Source organism: Balaenoptera acutorostrata, chromosome 11 (assembly GCF_949987535.1).
Source record: "Balaenoptera acutorostrata chromosome 11, mBalAcu1.1, whole genome shotgun sequence".
NCBI lineage: Eukaryota > Metazoa > Chordata > Mammalia > Artiodactyla > Balaenopteridae > Balaenoptera > Balaenoptera acutorostrata.
The window spans coordinates 96,189,552-96,212,143 of record NC_080074.1 but is presented as its reverse complement, the minus strand read 5'-3'; the positions used below and the strand labels follow the sequence as shown (position 1 = coordinate 96,212,143).

General features: G+C 44.1%; 1 protein-coding gene across 1 annotated transcript in view; it reads right to left on the bottom strand.

The window, feature by feature from the left end:
* GRIN2B (glutamate ionotropic receptor NMDA type subunit 2B) overlaps positions 1–22,592 on the bottom strand; it is a 345,756-nt gene that overhangs the window by 3,528 nt on the left and 319,636 nt on the right. The window contains exons 10-12 of the mRNA XM_007196043.2: positions 7,243–7,403; positions 5,257–5,444; positions 2,455–2,693 (exon numbers count right to left, since the gene is read on the bottom strand). Of these exons, the coding sequence (XP_007196105.2) occupies positions 2,455–2,693; positions 5,257–5,444; positions 7,243–7,403 (588 nt within the window). The remainder of the gene's footprint in view (positions 1–2,454; positions 2,694–5,256; positions 5,445–7,242; positions 7,404–22,592) is intronic.

The following is a 22,592-nucleotide window of genomic DNA, read 5'->3' as shown; positions in this document are numbered from 1 at the left end:
TCACAGAAACATACGGCTAGAAGCTTGCCTGCCTCATCCCCCTGCACTTAGCAAGTCGCATCACGAGCTGGTGGCCTGGAGATCCAGAGGGGACATGGCCACATCGAGCGACTTGAGCAAATGGATTCCAATTGCAAGACAGGACATTCTTGCCTCAACTCCACTACTGACTCGAATTGATTTTCCTTTCTGTGCTGAGGTTTCTGTGTCTCAAAAATGAGGCCGTGATATCAACTGATAGCAAAAAATATTGTCAGCCTTCTGGAAATCAGTAGCAATGCTCTACAGATGCTGGGGCTTTTCGGCCCTGCTGGTCACCCTTGGCTGGCAGTAAAGCACGGCGGAGCCCAGGCGCTCACACCTGCCACTCTTTTCCGGCTCTGACAAACTTTGAGCAGCTTTTAGGATTTTGGTCACCAAGTCACAGCTGAGCAATTCTCTTCTTGAGCCAAGCGTGAACCAAATTCACAGAGACAATCAGGCAGCCCTGGGGTCAAAGAGGGATTTTTCTCCTGCTGTGCCCTATACCAGGGCAGGAAGGACCTGGGACAGATATCCCAGTACTAAATAGGAATAAAGAATCCCCTTGTTGGGGAGAGGGAGGTGGGGGAGGGATGGACTGGGAGTTCGGGGTTAGCAGATGCAAACTATTATATATAGGATGGATAAACAACAAGGTCCTACTGTAGAGCACAGGGAACTACATTCAGTAGCCTGTGATAAACCATAATGGAAAAAAACTATGAAAAAGAATGTATATATATGTATAACTGAATCACTTTGCTGTGCAGCAGAAATTAACACAACATTGTAAATTAACTGTACTTCAGTAAAATAAATAAATAAAAGAATCTCCTTGTAGAGTCCTCTCCTTTATTCTCTCGTTAGCTGCTGGTTTCCTCCTTATAGTTTCTCACCCAGTTACTCTGATCATAAATAATTAATATCTTAACAAATTAGTATTGACTGAGAACCCCCTGTGTGCAGCTCCTTGTGCAGAGCCCTGAAGAGCACCGTCCAGGAGAGGGAAAGGCTCGGGCTCAAGTCTGAAGTCAGGCCGACCTCCTGCCAATCTCTTGTTCCCTGCCTTGAAAGGCGGACACATTTGGAACTTTTCTGCCTGGCAAGGGAAGGTCTTTGCAGAGGAGGTTGTTTGAACTGTATCTTTAAAACTAAGGGGGATAAATTTGGAAAGGGGCTGTCCCGATGGAGGGGGATGAGAGGAGAGAAGATTAGAAAGGAGAACCGCAGCTAAATGGGAAAGAAGGAAGATTTGCATATGATAAGCCTCAGTTTCCCCGAGGCAGCCGTGAGGTAAGAGATCTTTAAGAGAAGGTTCCTCTACTTTCCTTCTCAGGCCTCCTTTCTAACCCTTCTTGATTATGGCCAGGAGAAAATGCATTTTTCCTCTACAGAGCCATTGATTATGTCGAGGGGCTACGAATGGGATTTCTATTACAGGTTCCCCCCGCTGCCACCATCCCCCTCTGTGGAGAGGTCGCGGGAAGTGCCACAAGTCCCGACCGACCTCCAGCTCCCAGGTAACTGAATAGCCTGCAGCAACTCACAGCCGGAGAGGACACTTTCTGTATCAACTAAAATACTACAGGAAAATGATCAAAAGATGGAACAATTTAATGAGCACTCCATTTTCTTATATAATTCCATTAGAGACGAAGTTGGTAATTTATGTCTGAAGCCTAGACCTCTATTCGAAGAGGACATTTGGGTTCACCTCTCATGAATGAATCCCATAACTTTATTAACAAATTCAAAAGAGGTCTGTTTTGTTTTGTTTTTTTTTTAGCTTTTCCCTGTGACCCTCTGTTTATATTCAAAACTGTGTTCAAAATCTCACTTTGGACTAGACACATAGAAGAGAACTAAATAAAGAACGACTTGAGTTATACTCTTGCTCCAATTAAGGAAGTTTCTGGAATGCAAATTTCTTACAGGTCAGGACTTATTTCTGAAGGTTCTGTTAAGCTCTTTAACTCCCCAAACTCACACATGGTTAAAACATAGAGTAGGACGGTGAAATTACCAACAATATACCTTTGGATGTCAGAATAAGAGAGATCTATTTCACGATTTAAATAGAAATGGGATTTTTTAAAAGGATTAAATGATTAATCCCACCTCTGCAGAATTAACTAACGGTGATGAAAGGCATCTGGGAAAAGGCCAAATGTTTCATTTTGATAGATCTGCCAGTTCTTATTGAGAACCAAATGCCCAAACTCCAGACAGAAATCTGTTTCTTGAAGGAAAAACTGCATCACCTGTTTTTTGAGCCACTTGAAATTATGTCACCCCACCCCCCTGGGGAAATGTACATGATGCGGTTTCTCGCTTTAGCAGCCTCAGGCTGGAGTTAGTGCCCTCCTGGGTCTCTGTGCTCTGCACAGTGAGCTGTCTTTCCCAAGCTCCAAGCACCTAAATCAAAACACTTACTCTGCTGATGGAGAAGACCATGCCAGGCTTGCCAGAACACACACCCATAAAGCAGTGCCTGAACTGCCAATAGAAGAGGTGTTCGCAAATGAAGGTGATGAGGCTGAGAGCCATGGCGGCCCCCAGCATGTAGAAGACGCCCGCCATGTTGTCAATGTCCAGCTGGCTGCTCATGACCTCATTCTTCTCATTGTGGCAGATGCCCGTGAGCCACAGAGCTTCCAGCTCCTCCATCTCCCCTGGGGACGGGATGGGAAGGAGAACAGGCAGAGAGAGGAGAGAGGGGGTGAGAGGGGTGTTGGGGAAAGGAGAGGAAAACATGAGAGAGAAAGAGACAAGGAGACATAAAGAAAGAAAACCAACAGAGAAAGTTAGTGATTTTATTAAATACCGTTATGTATTAACTTATCAATGTATTCAGGTATTCAATGAAAACATAACGTGGGTACCACCGGTGACACAAAGATAGGAGACGTTACCTCTGTGCCCCATTACCTACCCAGTGTAAATTGGTATATAAACAATCAGTATGACAAGCTATATGCAGGTCACAAGAGCTGCCTGAATTAGTGAGAGTAATTTTGCAGATGGGAGGCCAGTGGGTTTTCATGAGGAATGTAGGACTTGGAGGTGGGCATGGTGAATGGGTGACTTTTAATTTATATTGTACAAAAAGGCACTCCAGGCAGCAGAAATAGCATGATCAAGGGGAGGAAGGTAGAAAATCACAAGGCGTATTTGGGAAAGGCAGGCAGAACGAGTCAAACAGAGTAACAGTAGGCAAAGGAAGCTGAATACAAAAGGCTGATGCAAGATCGCTGAGGGCCTGAGTATCAGACTAAAGCACTTTGAGCTTTTTGTTATTGTTGCTGTAGACAGTGAGGAACAACATAACCGAACAAGCGATTCAGAAAATTGCTCTCAAAAAATGTGCAAAGCAGATTGGGTGGGGGGGAGGAAAGACAGAGACATATCGGCAGAGAGATTGATTGATTCCCTAGAGGCCCTCAGGCTTCCTGATCTCTTGTTGAAAATATAAGTATTCACAGTAAAAGGGAGGAAGCTGCAGTAAAATGAGACCACCAAATTCGGACCTGCCTCCTTTTAACGCTGCTTAAGGAAGTTTTGATTAATTCAAGTCATGCCAGGTTACAATAACCTTGATCCACTTCAGTGGATACTAGGAATTAGAAAGGTAGAAATCGTAGACAAAAGGAAAATGACGGAAACCATATGCCTGAGAATGCATCTAATTCTAGAGAAGCGAAAATCTGAAAATCTCATGAAGAAAATTGCCTGTTCCAATAGTTCCAGTTTGGTTCAAAATGTGAACCTTGTCTGAATAATCTGACCAAAGCTCTGGCAACTTCTGCAAATTGTCTCTACAGCTGCTCTTCCTCGTGCATAGAGGCCCCGTTATTGCCTTTAAGTGACAGCTGCATTACAATGACAGAAGCTCTTAGACCAAAATGGCTTGTAACGCCCCACCTAGAACCCCCCTCCTCTTTCCAATGTTAATCAAATCACTTTTTACTCATTTCTTGGCTCAAACTATGATTTTCCTAACTAGGGAACAACTGACTTCACCCAGAGTCTGACAATCCCCCTATGCTCTTCTGCTTCTTCCCGTATCCCTAACAGCAAAGATTCTGCAGACAGAACTTAGGGAACCGCTTGGTTGATGGCCTGTGAGGCCAAGTAGAGTCAGGCTGCTCATCCGTAACTGGATTAGCTTCTGTGAGACGAACAGGAGGAGTAGGTGCTTTAGACAATAAAGTGAAGAGGGGTGCGGAAGGCGTGAGTGTAATGAAACAGGAGATGAGATTTTCTCAAAGCAAGCTGTCTGCTCAGTCTGCCACGAGAGTCACGCTGGGGAGTGAGTGCCTTCCGGTGTCTGCCTCTGAGGACCCTGGCCCTGCTTCCTACCTCTTCCAGAGGGACAAGCAAGATGGGAGAGGGAAGGACGAGCAGATGGCCACGTGTGGATTTCTCTGGGCCCAGAGAGAGCAGAGACCTTTCCGAAATTCCATCCACTGCTCTGGCCACATGCGAGAAGGCTGTTTGGGGAACTTCTAATCCCAGCCCCTCTTACTTTATCCCTGAGGGTTTGATCATACCCTGCAATCCTGAAACACACCTCCTTGACTGACTAATCCTCTCCTCCAAATTTCACCCTGGGTTGGATTGTATAACCACGCCCCGCTGCCCCCGCAGTTCCTTTGTTGAAGTCCTAACTCCCAGTACCTTGAAATGTGACTTTATTTGGAAGTAGGGTAATTGCAGATGTAACTGGTTAAGATGAGGTCACCTGGATACGGTGGGCTCCTAATCCAATATAACTGGTATCCTCAAAAAGGGAGGGAATCAGACACAGACATGTACAGAGGGAAGACATGCACACAGGGAGAAAGCCATGTGAACATGAAGGCAGAGCAGGGGTGATGTGTCTACAAACCAAGGAACGCTGTAGATTGCCAGCAAACCACCATGAGCTTAGGGGAGAGGCATGGAGCGGATTCTCCCTCGAGTCCCTCATTAGGAACCAAAGCCGACACTTTGATCTTAGGGTTCTGGCCTCCAGAACCTTGAGCCAAATGTCTGTTGTTTAAGTCACTCAGTTGGTGGTACTTTGTTACAAAGCGTTAGGAAACTAATAATATATACCCTCCAAATCTCCTAGTATACTGTGAAATGCTTTTCTGGAAATGCAGAGGTTAGAGGGATGGGGAAGGAAGAAGGGTTGATGTTTCGGACTGGCCATTGGAAGAGGCCAAATAGGCACTGTCCCTTTCTTTAACTCACCATCTCCGAAGAGCTGCAGGATAGCAAGGTCCACCTGGCGCTTCCATCCAGAATCCTTCTGGATGGCAATGCCATAACCAGTGGAAGCAAAGACCTTCCCGCTGCCAATGGTCACCAGCTTGCAGCCTTCGTCTCTGCCTGCCATGTAGTTCAGCACTGCTGCATCGTAGATGAAGGCATCCAGTTTCCTGCGCGAGAAAGAAACAAACAAAGCAAGTCCAGTGGAGGAATTTTAGTACAAAACTACCAATAGGGTCATTAATAGGAAGCAGTAGGGCTCCAGCAGACTGTGGGGAGAAGTGGTTCAAAGTAGGGCTCAAGGTGGAACTCAGCCAGAAACTAAAGCCTAAATCCCAGGCTGTTCTTTGTGTGATTTCAGGTTGAAAGGAGGAGTTCTCTCCCTCCCACTGGGAATGATGAGAATGTAAGCTGGGCCTGAAGCCAACTCATAAGCTGTGTCTGAAAGGAGATGGAGTAAAAAGGAATCAATAAAAATAATAACAGAAATAATGAAAAGGAACCATCACAATGATAACAACAAATAGCATGGGTTAGACTTATATACCATTTTTCATTTCTCAGTTCATTACAGTCTGGAGTGGGGTAAGTGTAGGTAGACGTGTAGCAGTAGATGGGCAATGCTTTTTTTGCAGTCAGAAGGGTTTCAATATTCTGTTTTGCAGTGCAAGGAGAGAAGTGAGTCATTGGGGTGGTGGCAGCACAAGCTTGTGTTAAGAGCAAATGTGTGAAACCACAAGCCAGTGCAGCATACAGGAGAATTCAGAGAATTCAAATTCCAAAACGTATGAGAATCTCATTGTACATACTGTGCTTTTCAAGGAAAGAATATATAGGGAAGGGGGTAAAGCTAGGGGCAAGGTCAGGAAGGTACAGGTCAGTATTTAAACACATCAAAGGGAGAAGAAGAAACTGATATATTCATATAGGTAATAGGTCTGCAAGAAAGAAAGGCAGGCATCATCCTCTTCACTTTTACAAGTTAAGTTAGCTTTACTCCTCCTTAAGAAAAAAGAAACCCTTTCTGGCGTGATAAAGACACAGAACATTTTTTCAAAAGGCCTGTGAGTATCCTTTAGGAGGCGTGTCCATCAAAAAGCCAAAGCTCTGATTGACAACTGTGATTGTACCAGGGACCAGACTGCCCAGAGTGGTCCATCCCAAACTCAAATCCCATCTTCTGAAATCTGCCGTGACTTCATAATGATAAGACAGAGTCTAAAAGTATTTAATAAACATGCATCTGGGTGGTTCTTCCAGAACCAGAGCCACCAGGAGGTCTAAGTGTTGCTAGTTAACCTACAACACAGGAAATCAGCTATGAGGCCCCAGGACCCTCAAATTCCAACAACTCTCATGGTCAACTGTCTGTCTTATTCTGCAGCTGTGGCTTCTGAAGGCCAAATGAATGAAGGAACCCATGTGGCTGAGATTATGCAAGCAAACATATTTGCAGTTCATGAGCTCCTTTTAGTGAACGAACTGAGATTATAGAGCTGGAGCAAAGAATGCCAATTTTGTTGGAATTGGAGATTGGTTAACACATTCTTACTGTGTGTTATCTAAAAACGTTTACCCTTTCATTGTTTATTTCTCCCTGTCCATAAGACACCAAAATCATCATTTTCACCTTTTGGTCAACAGGTCTTTATTTCGTGTGTAATGCGTGAACTTTAGCCTTGACTCTCCCCTTCGACTTTTACCATCGATTACATTCTTGTTTCATGTTTACATTAATGCAAGTGGAATACAGTTTATTGAAAATACATAGAAGTGAATACTAGCATAGGAATCTCTGCGCACTGGCCTGAATTACACTGTCACTTTAACTTGGCGATCCATAAGGAGCACATGCTGCCTTCTTTGCTTTAACACGGTGTGGCACCAAGCACGGCACATCTGAGTCCACGTGTGTTTAATAAACGTGAGCAACATATCAAAGATTCTGAGCTTGGAAGCAGTTCTTACCCTGTTTTCAGGGAGAGCAATGCATCATCCACACCCCTCTGGTTGAACTTCCCCATGTAGGCGTGCATTTCCGCATAGTTATTGCGAATATTCCTCTCCGTGCTGCCGTTGGGCACAGTACCAAAGCGGAAAGGGGGTGAGAAGTCATTAGGTCTCTGGAACTGGAGACAGAGAGAGAGAGAGAGAGAGAGAGAGAGAGAGACAGAGAGAGACAGAGAGAGACAGAGAGAGACAGAGAGAATATGAGTGCTTCAGAAAATGTGAAGAGATATTACGTTAGCATTAGTGGATTTATCATGGAAGGGACAAACAAGAGTTCACCAAATACATTAGCCCTCACTCAGGAGCAGCAATTGCTATCTGAAAGTGAACTTCAATTCAACTCAATTTATTCCACATTGTTGAGAGCTTTCTATCTGCCCACCCTTGACTTGAATCTGTAACACTTGTGTGCCGCATTTATGCACACTGCACAAAACCAGGGATGATGGAAATGTGCTATTAGCTTAACTGCAGTGGGCTGGTTACCTTTATTTCTGAAAATTGTGTGAAATCTGTTTCCAGGCCCCTTCATTGCACTATCAAGGCTACAGGACCTTAGTGAGGTAAGCTACATCATACTCCTGAAAATCACTTGTTGGATAGCAAATATGTTTTGCTAAGAAGTTTTCTCTTGACCTTGCTTGATGCTTTAAAAGCCCATATTTATCCTACATGAGCTGTAGGATAAATTGTAAAAGCAAATGCAATTTTAATTATGTTCCCTCTCGTGTTTAAGAACTGAGTGTGTATTACCAGGGCTTAGCATCACAAAGCAAAATCTCTTGGATTTTCACCCCTATGACATCAACTTTATTTCTGGCTATTGCCCTGCAATGAGCAAGTCTTTGTGTTGCTTCCTGAACACACAATTCATTCATTTGTATCTTCACGGCCTCACAGAGTCTGTTCCCTCAGCCTGAACTGACCTTTCTCCCCAGGCCAATTCATGTCCTTCACCTCAACATGTAACTCAAAGCAATTTCTTCAGGACACTTTCTATGAGTTCTTCCTTCCATCAAGTCTACCCAACAGTGACCTATCAGTACTTTGTGTTCTTGGTTTAGATCATAATTAATACTACAAATTCATTTACTTTCTAAATGAGCTGGCTAAGTTCTGAGAGCTAGTCTCTGACGTAGTCATGAAGCTCTAGATTGAGACAGATATGGACTGAAGAGGAGCTCTGCCACTTATTACTGTGTGACGTGGGGCAAGTAATAGGAGCTCTCTGTGCATAATTTCCTCATATGTAATAAGGAGACAGTAACGTCTACTTTTCAAGATTGTTGTGTGTATTAAATGAGACAACGCACAAGAAGCGCCTGGCACAGCATCTTGCACACAGTAAGTGCTCAAAGAAGACTCCTTATATTATTTTAAATTCATGTCTGTATTCTGCATTCCCTAGCAAACTTCATACTTTCTAAGTGTCTCACTCTATTAGAACAGCAATGATCAGATAGAATGTGACCAGAGTGTGTGGTCATATGTGCTGGGCCTTGGTATACGAAAGACAATCTAGATATCTGAAGTCCACTTGGTTTCAATACTATACCATTTACTGTGGAGATAGATACATTTGAAAATCTAACTCAGGAGTACTCTGAAGCTTTGGAGCTGTCTGGGCTTTAAGCCATTCTCCTTTCTCCTTCCCTTGACCTGAGACACTCAAGAGCTTCTCAGAATATGGGGATTTCATGGACCACAAAATGTCACAGCACCAGGAACCGTAAATGCCATCTTCATTGCTTAAAGTTGGCCATAGTTAAAAGTAAGGTCATGCAGTGGTGTTTGTTAGGTAATCTGAAATGCATCAAAAGACCACTACTCTCTGACTTACCAAGGTGCTTTTTGCCATTAAGAGTTTCTGTTTAATTGTTTTTAAACAGGTTGTGATTTTTAAGTGAATAAAGACACTATAAAAGAGTCAAAGAATTTTAGAGTTGGATGAGCCACTCAAGGTTAACTAGTCCAAACCTTTCATTTTACAGATGAAGACAGAGGCCCACAGAGGACAAGTAATTTGCTCAATGTCCCATAGTAGCAGTGATGGCTAACATTATCAGGAATCATGTTGGCTTAATTAATAGTATTCCTCATGGTCCCCAGCAGATAACAAGTTTAAAGTAAACAGGGATATGTTTTGTTGGAAGAGACAGAATGCTGTGCATAGAACTGTCAATTACAACACTTTAGATGTTTGAAAAAAGGTATCCCCCAATCAAAAGTAGAGTAGATACCATGGCAGGCAGCAGTATAACCAAATAAGCTCCCTTTAATCCGTAATTCCCCACTTTGCCAGGACAATGACAACTGATGCTCACAGTGTCCAAATACTAGGGTCCAAAGTATTTTCTGAAACATCAATGAATGTTGAAATCATGTCCAGTACAATTCTGGTATAAATTTTTATGTTCTAGTTTTTTTGAAAATCGGCAATCCATGTAAGGTAGATACAATAATTTTTTTTTAATTAAAAATTTTTTATTGAAGTATAATGGATTTATAGTGTTGTGTTAATTTCTGCTGCACAGCAAAGTGATTCAGTTATACAAATATATATTACTTTTCATATTCTTTTCCATTATGGTTTATAACAGGCCATTGAATATAGTTCCCTGAGCTACACAGTAGGACCTTGTTGTTTATCCATCCTATATATATAATAGTTTGCATCTGCTAACCCCGAACTCCCAGTCCTTCCCCCCCACCGCCTCCACCTTCCCCTTGGCAACCACAAATCTGTTCTCTATAGATACAACAATTTTCGATTAACCAAATGGAATGTGATACCCAGAGTGCCTCACGTCCTGATGAAGCTAGATTATGGAAAGTTTCCACTCTACTCTTAATTAACTTTAATTTCTAAGTTATCTTTAGATTTCTAGATGCTGTTTTATAACTATATCTTTGAATACATAAAAACTAAAGAAATAATAAAGGACTTAGAATAGCCAAGATGACCTTGAAGAAGAAGAACAAAGTGGAAAGACTTATACTACCTGACTTCAAGACTTATAAAGCTGTAGTAATCATGACAGTGGGATATCAGCATAGAAAGAGTAAAGAGATCATGGGAACAGAACGGAGTGCCCCCAGTAGACCAACACATGTATGGTGCAAAGGTGATTCAGGACAGATAGGACAGTCTTCAACCAGTGGTGTCAGAACAGCTAGCTATTCATATGCAAAAAAAACTTCATTCCATATCTCTCAAGATATATAGAAATTAACACAAAGTAGATCATATATCTAAATACAAATCCTAAAATTATAACATTTCCAGGAGAAAATATAGGAGAAAGGTTTTGTCACCTTGAGTTAGACAAAGGTTTCTTAGATATGACACCAAAGTACAATCCACCACAAAAAAAAGATAAATTGGACTTTGTTAAAATTAAGAACTCTTTGAAAGACACCGCTAAAATCATGGAAAGACAAGCCACTGGCAAGATAAAAATATTTGAAAACAATTTAAAGCTATTAAAGAACTAAAGGAATTAAATAAGAAGATAGCAAGACTCTTGAATAGTTAAAGCATCTTCCATCAGAAAACAATCAGAGAGATCAACCAACACTAGAAGAATGGAAGGCGTGGTCCTGTGGAAAGCATTGGTCTTGGAGGCAGACAATTTGGATTTGAATTCCAGATCTTTCTCTGACCAAGTACGTGAACATGGGCAAGTTATTTAAATTCATGGAGCTCCATTTTTCTGGAAGTATTATTTTTAATTAATATTGAGATAATATCTGGGATTACTTAACACAATATCTGGCACATGGTGGATTCTCAAAACTATTAACTGCTTCCATGAGGATGAAGTTCTAATATCTAAAATTGTCCTATGTTAGATAATGTTCCCTAAGATGGAAAACTCTTGTTCCCTAATTTGTTCCTTAAACTCAGCCAGTCTGGGGACCAAAAGGGTGAGTGTATCACCCCACAATTAGCCGAAGCAGAAGCAGAAGTGAGCCTGCCTTTTCCTTTCAAGATTCTTGTCCCAGCTTGGTGAAATTTAAATAAACACCTAGATTTTTAAAAAAACTGTCATTGGAACTTGAATTTTACTAAAATTCATGGCCATGGAGAACTGTATTTTTAGTGAGGAAGAAGGAAAAAAAGAATCCTCCAAATACCACCTTGATGCTTCCAATAAATGCCCTGTAATAAAACTTACCCCAAGCTGTGAGGCATTATATGGCACTTATTTAACCTGAATGGCAATCTGTGCTCTCTGGGGTTTGGGGAAGGAGTAAAATTTAGTACCGTCCAGAACCGGAAGTCTTAAAAATCCATAGAACAAGAAGGACTCTAAGAAACACATTTTTAAAATATTAAAAAACCCAATACACCAAGGAGACCAGCATTGAATTAAAAAGCTCAGTCTGATTTTCAAATAGGGAATTTTATATAGTATTCCTTATTAGTCGCCTTGGGCCATTATAGAGCTTCCTTGAACTTGGAATCTTTTTCCAGAGCTACCCAGGTCGGGATTCTAAAAACACAGAGAGGAAAATAACAACGCAGAAAGGAAGGAACTTGGGGGATGGATCCCATTTCACAGATGAGGAAACTGAAGCTCTGAAGAGACCAAGGAAGTTGTCCCAGGCCACGTGGTGAAACAGGAGGACCAGCTGATAGGGCTTGACCCCCGAGCTAAGCCGTCCCGCTGCGGCTCAACCAGCAGCCGCCTGGCTCTACTGCTCACGGGGGGGTGAAGCCACGCACTGTGGAGCCGCCCGGTGAGGGCGTCCTTCCCTTCCTGTCATATCAGATGCCAACACCTCCTTGGGATTCAACACAGGGCGCCCAGCCATCACTGCAAGCACGCTCTCGCACAAGGGCAAAACAGTGCCAGAATGTTAAGAGACCTGTAATCTCACTTGATCCTCCTGGAGAGCTGCCGGCAATCAGAATTCAGCCCTCTGAGCTCCTCAGACCATCATCTCAGCCCCCATCTTAATGACCTCAAAGTGAGTTAGTCTTGGCAGTCAGGCAAGGAGAGAGGTGCGGAGGCCAGGAGCAAAGGCCCTGCCCCCACCCAGAGATGGTGGGATTAGGGGGCCCTGGGGCTGCCCCGTCCCAACAGAGAGGCTCTCCCGCAGCCTGCTGCAGAGGGAGAGGGAAAGGGAAAGGGGAAGAAGTCAAGGAAGTGGAGATCTGGTCCATTTTGTTTATTTATTAAATACATATATAAACCGATTTTACTACGTATAAGGCATTACTAGTTTGTTAATAGCAGCTACTCATATTCAACACCTATATATATACTGGGAACAACTCACGTTATCTCCTTTAATGATCATTAAAATGCGTCCATTCATTTGACAAATATATCCTGAGTATCTAATAGTGCAGAGGACTGTATTTATGAGGAAGCAAGAAGTTTACATACCAGAGAGTCAGAGATGTAAACATTCATTCAGTTTTTCATTCCTTTACTTTTTCATTCATTCATTTGTGCATTCATTTATTCTTTCATTCATACAGACATTCAGTACATATTTATAGCATCTATCACGATCTTCTGGGTGCTGGGGATACAGTATGACAGGAGAGTAAGAACCTGCCTTCAAGGAGTTCACATTGTAAAGAAGTAGGGCAGATAATAAGTCGTTTGTTTTCTAACGTAATGGACTAATACAGAGCCACAGATTCTTTGCTAGTCCTTGTACGAGAGATGAAGTTTGTTCCCTGTCCTTGATTCTGGCCTGGTCTTGTGACTTGCTTGACCAATAGAATGTGTAGAAGTAACATTCTGGGACTTCTGAGGCTAGGTCATAAGAGCCTTGCAGTTTCCTCCTGGGCGTCTTGGAACCTGGCTCCGAGGGGAGCGGTCACCTCTGTAAGAAGCCCTATGACCCTGCGGGCCCCACGCCGGAGCTGTTGTATCTAGGCGCTTCTATCTGCAGGCCCGGCTGAGCCCAGCCTTCCAACCACTCCAGCGAGGGCACCAGGCAACCCCGCCCACACATCTGACCCACAAACTGGGGAAATACAGTGAAACGGCCCTTGCTTTAAGCCACCAGGTGCTGGGGTAGGTTGCCGTGCGGCCGTAGATAACGGGCACACAGGTGATCTCCAACAGCGAGAACCAAGTGCTGGGAAGAAATGGACACAGCTATGATACAGGATAAAGAGCGACTGGCAGAGATTAAGTTTAGGCTGGCTGTCCTAAGAAGCCCCCTCTGGGAAGGTGGCTTCTGAACAAAGCGCTGGATGACGAGGAGGATCCAGGCACGTGGGCATCGGGGGACGTGCAGCGGGTGTGGCTGGGGGACTGGGAGTGACACGCTGGGCGCCACGGAGCAGCGTGCCCGTGACAGTGGAGGCCAGAGCAAAGGGCGCTGCCCTGAACAGCCTTAAGGAGGCTGCAGAGCCAGGGCTAAGAGCTGAAGGGAGAGTTATCTAGTAGGACAAGAGGAGAGAAGGGGTTTTTAGATAGACACAGCAGTCTGTGCAGACGCAGGGCCCTGGGAGAGACCGGGCATGACTGGAGATCATGAGTGGTTTGTCATTGCCGGAGCCTAACAGATACGGCCCTGGTAACTGGAGGGCAACAGGGCTGAAGAGGCAGGGCCTGGCTCACAATGGGAGTTGAATTCTGCACAAAGGAGTTCAGAGTCCATGCCCTAAGGGAAAAGAAACAGCAGAGCCTCTGGAGCCAGACTGCTTGAGTTCAAATCCCAGCTCTGCCGCTTAATAGCTGTGTGACCTGGAGCAACTCACTTAACTTCTCTGTGCCCCAGTTTCCCCATCTGTACAATGGGGCTAATAATGCTACCTACCTCATGAGGCTTCTTAGTGCTCAACAGGTTAATCTGGGCAACATGTTAGCACAGTGCCTGGCACGTGTTAAATACACTATATTAGCTATTATTACTGTCATCGTCATCATTATCAGAAGCAACTGAAGAATTCTGGCCGAGGGTCAAGACTGGGTTTTTGTGTTAGAAAGAGCCCGGAGGGTCAGCATGAAGAGCAGGTTGGAAGGAACAAAGCAGAGAGACAGGAGCTGAGGAGGACGTGCGCTCGGATGAGGGTCTGTGCCCCAGGGAGCACAGGGACGGTCAGACGCTTCCTGACCGTCCAAGAATGGGAAAGAGGCCGTACGCACAGCTAGATGAAATCACGACCGCGGGCTGCGTGCCAGTGCCACCGAAATTCCACAGGAGAGAGGCTGCAAGCAGCCTGGTTTCCTGGATGGCTTCTTGGAGGAGGCTGCATTTAACTTGGTAGGGGGATGGGTTGGGCTTGGAAGGGTGGAGGTGGGGCGGGAATGTCCCTTCACGTTAGAAGAACCCTCTGCTGTAAGACACTCCTCGTCCAACTCTGTTCAGTTCCCACGGTGAGGAAGGAAACAGATCCTCGCGGAGTTTTTGAGGCCATGATGGCAGAAGAAAAGAAAACCAGAACCCTCCTCCATGTTGATGGCGCCCAGGCTTCTGTGCTGACGACCAGACACAGCCCAACGAGGTTCCTTAGTGTTAGATCTTGGGAATGACAGCAGGCGAAGGAAAGGGTCTCTACTCAAAGGACGAGGGAGGCAAGGGGGAGCACCCCTTCTGGGGTGGCTGGCGACCCTGAAAGATGGCTCTTCTCCTTCAGTCGGGAGTCCGATTAGTATATGCAAATTAGGACAAACCAGCTCTGTGACCTTGCAGAGATGGATATTGTAATGTCCTGTTTGCAGGGTCCACCCGCATGAGACATGGAATCTGGGGGCTTTTGTCTTCAAAGCTTGACAATCCCACACATCAATATTCATTCCATCACTCTGGCTTTTACATTTGAATCACACACAGAAAGTCAATGCCCAAATGCCACTCAGCCCTCTGAGGCACCCAGGAGAAAAGGTGGGAGTGCTTAGGTGACAAGGGCAGCTTTTGCCCGGGCTACTAATAATGAGGAGGCGGCAGAACAGCAGAATTCTTCGGGGACCACTTTACCTATACAGCTCTCTCCTGTTTTCACTGCTATTAGTATCTGCACCTTCTGTTTTCACAGGGCTGTTTTATCATTGACTTTCATTATTCTTTATGTACAGTTCTATGCATTTTGTTATTCTATTGATTCATTCATTCATTTAAATTGGGGTAAAATAGACATAAAATTGATCATTTTTTGTTATTGATATATCTTTTAATCCATTGTCTATAGTTTGGTTTTGCTTTGTGATCCAATCTGAGAACCTTTTGCCTTTAACACAGGAATTTGTGCTATTTTTATTTATTCATAGGAAAGGTATGTTTGGTACTCATTTTATCTTCTAAAAATGTCCTTCTGTTTTAGCAATAAAATTTACCATTTAACATATTTCTAAGTGAACAGTTCTGTGACCTTAAGTGCATTCACATTGCTGTGCGACCAGCACCACCATCCACCTCCAGAACTTTTTCATCTTCCCCAACTGCAATGCCATACCTGTTAAACAGTAACTCCCCGTTCATTCAATTAATTTTAACCACATAGAGAATCTTGTAACCAGCAGCACGATCAGGGCACAAAACAATTCCATCACCCCAAGAATTCCCTTATGTTCCTTGTCTACAGTCCTCCCTCCACCTTTAACCTCTGGCGACCACTGATATCTGTCCTCTGTTCCCATAGTTTTGTCTTTTCCAGAATGTCCTACAAATGGAATCACACAGCATGTAGCCTTTTGAGACGGGCTTTTCGCTTCTCATAATGCCTCTGAGATTCATCCATGCTGCTGCTGTGTATCCGTAGGTCATTCCTTTTTATTGCCGGGTAGGATTCCACTGTATGGCTGTATTGGTTTGTTTATCCATTCACCCATGGAAGGACATTTTGGTTACTTTCAGCTTGGGATAACTATGAATAGAGCAGCTATAACACTGATATACAAATTTCTGTGTGAGCATAAATTCTCATTTCTTTAAGGTAAATGGGCCATGAGAGGTACCACACTGCCTGGGACCCCGTCCCCCCAAGTGCATCTCTTTTTGCATCTCTCCTCTCTTTTGATCTTCCCAATTTTCCCATGAACTATAAAGTAAGTACATCAACTGTTATTATCTTATTATTCTGCCTGATACTCATTCTTCCCATAACATTATCCTACAGCCAAAGTAGGATGATGTGTGTATGTGCGTGTGGCTTCAGACTCTGAACAACACCTGAAGGCGGGACGGGGTGGCTGGGGAAAGTGGTCCCCGTCCTCTCCCACGGTGACACCTTGTTCGCCCAAAGAGGAGAGAAGGTCAGATGACAACACAGACCAGACTCTCTGAAGGTATGATCTTCACTGTTGCATGGTCCGTAAGTACTTGGGACGGATGGGGAAAGCAGGCAGAATGCGCTTACACTGAAAGGGCCATGTAATGATAGAACAGTTAAGTAAGGACACGGGTTATGGGCTCAGAAGATCTAAATTCAAAACCGAGCTCCACCGTTTATTAACTGAGTGACTTAATAAACAAACCATTTAGCTTTGAAACTGAATTTCAACAATGTTCAGGAGGAGAAATAAGGAATAGCATCTCATTACAAATCTTCCATTTCAAACATGGGGCCCAGCGTAGCCACCTAGGACCCCACCATGGAACGAGCTGGCTGTGGATACGGTGATGGGTTAGAAAGTCAGACTCTTCACCTTCATGAGAGTTATAATCCGGGATGGAAGTGGGGGGAAAAATAATTGTTTTTACATTTCATTATACATTATTCGTCGGAGACAATATTGTTCAAATTCATTTGGAATAGGTGACTGACTTGCGATAACAATAACCCAGAATGTAGTTAGAAGATACAGGTATATAATGACTGTGCCCAAATTAACTCAGTTCTCTTCCTGGGCACCAGGAGAAACTGATCCCATTTTGCTACCAGGAAGTGAGTCAGCATTTAGGAAGCACTTGACACCTTAGTTGTTTCTGCTCTTTTTTCTCTTGTTATTAATATTAGTACTGTGGTTGTCTACAGTGGCAAATACATCTAAGTTTGCATGTGAAGAAACCTCTACTTGGATGCAAGAAACCTGGTAAGTATGTCTTCACAACTCTGGGTGCTGTGCTTCTGGGGAAGGAGCCCCTTGCCTCTCTGAGCTGGGGCTCCAGTGGGTGACAGGCTGTAGAGTGGAGGGAGTGATGGAGGGAACGGAACTCGCTCTCCTCCTGTCACTTCCCTCCTGCTGTGGCCCAAACAAGAGCTTGTAGAAAAGAAAATACAAGTTCTTTGGATTCCTGGAATTTATAGTTAATGATCAGTTTTCCTCATTGTAAAGCAGTCATTTCTTTTGTATTTTCCTAAATTTGCATATATAAGCCTTAATAAATATTTCCTGAAATATTTCGTAAGATTAGATAGTGGCATCATAGTTCACGTCAGCTCGTTGAGGTTTGGTCCCTGAGCTAGTAGAGCAGAGCAGATGGGCTTACTCCTGCATTATGACACTTCACCATGTCATACTTGTACCCTGAAGTCTTAGGTGGGTAACCCTAAAGTATCAACATCAGCACACATTTAACGTGGATAATCCATGCATAAGTCACTGAGCTCTGAAATGAGTATCTGAAATGAAATGGGGCAACAGATACAATTCTTACATTGCAGTTCAGTTGGAAATAATAGTGATAGTATAATACAGACACAGCTAACACGTCTATGTTAACGTACCACACAATTTACATATAGTAACTCACTAATCTTCCCATCCACCCTATGAGGGAGGTATTATTATCTCCATGTAACCGACATGGAAACTGTTGCCCAGAGAGATAAGTAACTTGAAGAAAGCCACACACCTAGGCTTTCAATCCAGGGTTCTCACACTTATCTGTAAAACACATCACAGAGCTCTAGATACACAGAGTAGATGTCCAGCAAACATGTAGAGTAGAATAATCCAATGACTAAATGAATAGGCCAAGTTCCAAAAGGGACGTAAGGAAAGTAAAGGCAATGGAGGTTTACAGGGAGTAGAGACCATCATAAGAGAATGGGGATGAGGAGGGTACAGGGAGGAAGCAGAGACGGAGCTGACTTCTACAGATGGGCCAAGATTTATACAGGAAGATGTGTGGGGAGGGCACTCAGGACAAGAGGAAGGGCACCAGCAAAGATGCAGAGGGACCCGGGCACAGTGTGTCAACAGAAGTTGGAAAGAATGTTTGTATGTGTGAATATGGACCACCGAGTTGGTGTCCAGGCAGGAGCCGAGCGGCCGAGCACGTGTCGTGGTCGGGCAGGGGAAGGACGCAGCATTTAGTTATCATTACACAGCTAAAGCAACCAAATGAAGAACTGAGAAGCTGGGGCGGGCATGCTCACTGGGGGTCTGGCCTATTCCCAGGAGAAAATACCGGGAGGAATATATGGAAAAGACACCAAAGCGTAAGCCTTGACAGAATCCAAGTCTGCTCATACGTTCAGAAGAAGGAAGGAGAGGACGTGGCAGGGGGGCCTCATCCACACCACCTCCTCTCCCACTGCTCTCCTCGCCCACCCCTCATAGCCACCCTGGCCTCCTGGAAGATCCTAAGAACACCGAAATCCCCAGATACCCATCGCTCCCTCACGAACTTCAGGTCAGACCTGATAGTCTCACTGAGACCTTCCCTGACCACCAGATTTAAAGATGCAACTTCTCTGCCAACACTATCTCCCTTCTCTGCTTTATGTTTCTCTGTGCAGTAAACACCTTCTTAGATTGCATATAATTGCCTTTTACTTTTCTCCCCTCCGCCAACCCCGCCTTTAGAATACAAGTGACATGAAGGACAAGATTTTTGTCTGTTTTGATCACTGCTGTCTCTCGGGTACCTAGAATAGAAAGTGGCACTTTGTAGGCTCTCAGTATGAATGAATGACTAAATGAGTGAATGAACTGAATAGCACAAATGTAGATCTATTTATTATATTTTTAAAAAGCACTCAAAGTGCCCTCCTTGCTGGTGAATGCATCATCAGTCAACACAGTTGAGAATGACTTGTTCAGAGCTTGTGCTCTTCTGGCATCCCTGGTGAATAAGGAGTTAATACGTCCTCATGCCGGCTGGGGACACCTTTCCTGGCCCCGTCTCCACTTTTGCCTTCAAAAAATATATCCGAGCTGAGATCCCACAAGAGCGTGTCAAATTTAGGACTTGACAGTGCGTATGGATATTTCTTTGGCACCAGAAACGTGACAGAGCTGGAGATGATTATGGTAACATGGGGATGAAGGAAACAGAGGCGTAAGGACTGAGGCATTTGAATTTTATCCTTACGTCATCCTGTGCCTGACGGGTGGCCTTGATCGTGCTTCCTCAACCTCCCCTTAGGCGAGACTGTTACAAAAAGCCGTTACTGCCTTCTGTCCGCTCACACCACGGCGCGGACAGACCCGTGAGAGGGCAGGGACCGTGTAGGTATTTTATGAAAGTTGTGGGCGCTGGCAAAGAGAAATGGCCTTTAATGAAGATTTTAAGTAAATGGTACAGATGGATTCACCGTGGAAACTGGGACTCCAGAGCTTCCGTAGAAGCCCCGGCAGCTCATCTACAGTTTGGGGGACACCGCTGAGGGTTACTACCAGGATTTCCATACGCAGGATGCCCCAGGAATTTAGGGGCGCTCCACTTGTTAGCATGATGACCTGAGGTTCTTATCACAGTGGAAACAGCTCAAGGGTTGCGAAGTTGGGGTCAGGGGCGGGCAGCCAAAGGTCTGTGCCAGGCAGGGCTGAGGATCCAGGGAGAGGCGTGGCAGGGGGACGGGCACACCTCTGCTTTCCTGGCCACCAATCAGATCAGTCGCTTCCAAACCAAGAGATGGAAACTCCAGCATGAGCACACACGCTCGCATTGTGCCACATTTACGCAGACCAGAACTCCTTGCCTTGGTCAATAACGTCAGCCCCCAAGCAGGGGACATTGCAGCCTGCAGAGTGTCGGCCCAGGGAGGGGGTCAGTGAGCCCGCTGTACACACTGCATCCGCTTCTGGGGTCACAAGGGACCCACACAGCAGAGGGCTCCAACAAGTCCTTTGGTAAAGGAACTTACTTAACCTTGTTACAGCATCTTCCCGAACACGTTCTGCTGTGGATCTTTTAAAAGAATACCCATTATGTGTCCCAGGACACGCGTGGGCTGTGAAACAAAGTTTGAGAAATGCCGACTGAGCGACGTCCTCATTGTGGAGAGCAGGAAGCAGAGGCCTGGGCAGTTCATGACCTATCCAGGGCCAAAGGGCCATCCCCGGCTCCTGTCCCCTCCATCATCCAGTCACCACGCGCGTACTGAGCATCTACTCAGCACCAGGGGCTGCTCGAGCGTCAGCATCGAGGGAAGGCAGAGGCTTCCACTCCCCGGGGCCTTTAGGGATAATGAGAGTCCAGTTGTGCTTCCCTTGTCCTTAACGGGCCTCCAATTACAATCCGAATGCCATTATTATAAGGCGACTGCTACAAAAGTAAAAGACCAGTAACCACATCAGGAGAGGAATGGATTTAACTTCTCCAGTTGACTGAGGGTTAAGTCAAAAGCCCTTTCACTTTCAATCCTTTTGTCGTAGATCATCCTAAACTACGGTAATTCACACTCCTCTTTGGGGTTACCCTTCATCAGACATGCTCAGTGAGCTCTGCTATGCATCATGATACTGGGGTGTGAACGCTGAGTAGGAATTTAGACCCAAAAGATCAAAGATGGTTTAAGAGATTGTGTTTAATATGTGTTTATTCCAGGAAAATCTTAGAAACTGTTTTTACTTTTAATAATTCCTTTATATAAAGCTGGTTTTATCATCATTTATCTCTTTTCCCTCTCAAAGTGGAAAGTGGCACTGTTTCAGTTATTTCAGGGCTGGCTACCTCTTGTTAAACGAGTGATGGGAGAGCAGAAAGCACTTGCTGGACACCTGGCTGATTGAGAAGCTGAGGTCTCACGCTCAGAGAACAATCCGGACTTCGTGAGCACATGCGTACACAGAGGACCCACCATACCCTGCTCGCACATGAGATGAGGAGCCATCAGGGGCTTGGAGAAATCAAGTATCTTGCCAAATAAATCCTGAGGTCACTTTATAATTTAAGATATGACTAGCCACAATAGTAGTATTATTCGGTATTCTTCTTATACACCTGCTTGATTTAGATGATTTGACAGTAGAAATCACAAGACGAGCAAATTCTGAGACTATAAATGTCCATTATTTCTCTACATTACCCTCTCTTCCCCACCATTATTGATGAAACTATCTCCTCCTGTTCTGCACATTCAAAGGGCTAATAAAGAAAAGGAAGTATTGGCTTATGCTATGAACGCTATATGAATTATGTAACTGTCTTATTCATTCATTCATTCAACTAAATAGTTCATTAACTCATTCTTCAACAAATATTGGAGCACCTATATTTGCCAGACTCTATTATAGTTACTGTGGATACATCAGTAAATAAGGACAAAAAGTCTTGCCCTCATGGAGGTTACGTCTAGCAGGGAGAGACAAAAGTTGTAAATATGTTAAGTATGAATATGTCACACCATATAATATAATTTCCATTAGTGGGGAAAAAAGAGAAACACAGATAGGGAGGGATAAACCTATTTTAGAACCTCTTTGAGATTTTAGATCAGTTGCTTAACTGGGGGCCTGCCCTACAGGATGTCCTGAGCTTAGACTGCCTTTTAGGGTCACTGCTCCCTGGAAACTCTTGTCTCTAATAACATACCTCCTGTCAGTGCCTTTCTCCTTGAGTCTAGCCCCGCTAGCTTGGTCTGATGTGAATTCTCAGAAGAACAACTTCAAGTTCACATCAGATAAACATATTAAGATTAATTTTTCCACTTAAAACCCAAGGCGTGTTTCGTCTCAGGCTTGGAGAGAGACTTTTTCTAGAATAAGCAAATGAAGAGAGAGAATTACTGGCAGGGTAGCTTGCTTATGAATTGCAATATATATTTGGGAGACTAATCTAGATGAGTCCATTTCACACTTATATTTTATTAAATCCTTATCTGGGTGGATTTACCTTATCTGGTAATTAGAGGTAAATGTGTGCACTAATTGGGTTATTGTCTCAGCTACTTAGCAGGAAGTTATTCAAGCTTCCTTATCAAGCTCCATGATGATTCTTTTAAGATACGAGCCCACTGGGTCCTTTTAATGGTTCCAGGTGCATGTGTCATGTTCCCTTTGTCAGTGGTTTACAGAGAACCTAGTCTACTTAAAACTATTCTATTAATTTCAAATCAGGAGCCAATTAACAGAATGGGAAAAAGTCTCTACCCAATGCCAGAGTAAACCGTAAAGAAAAAAGTTTCTCTGTATCAAAAGGTAGATGAGACCCTTGGTGAAAGGGTA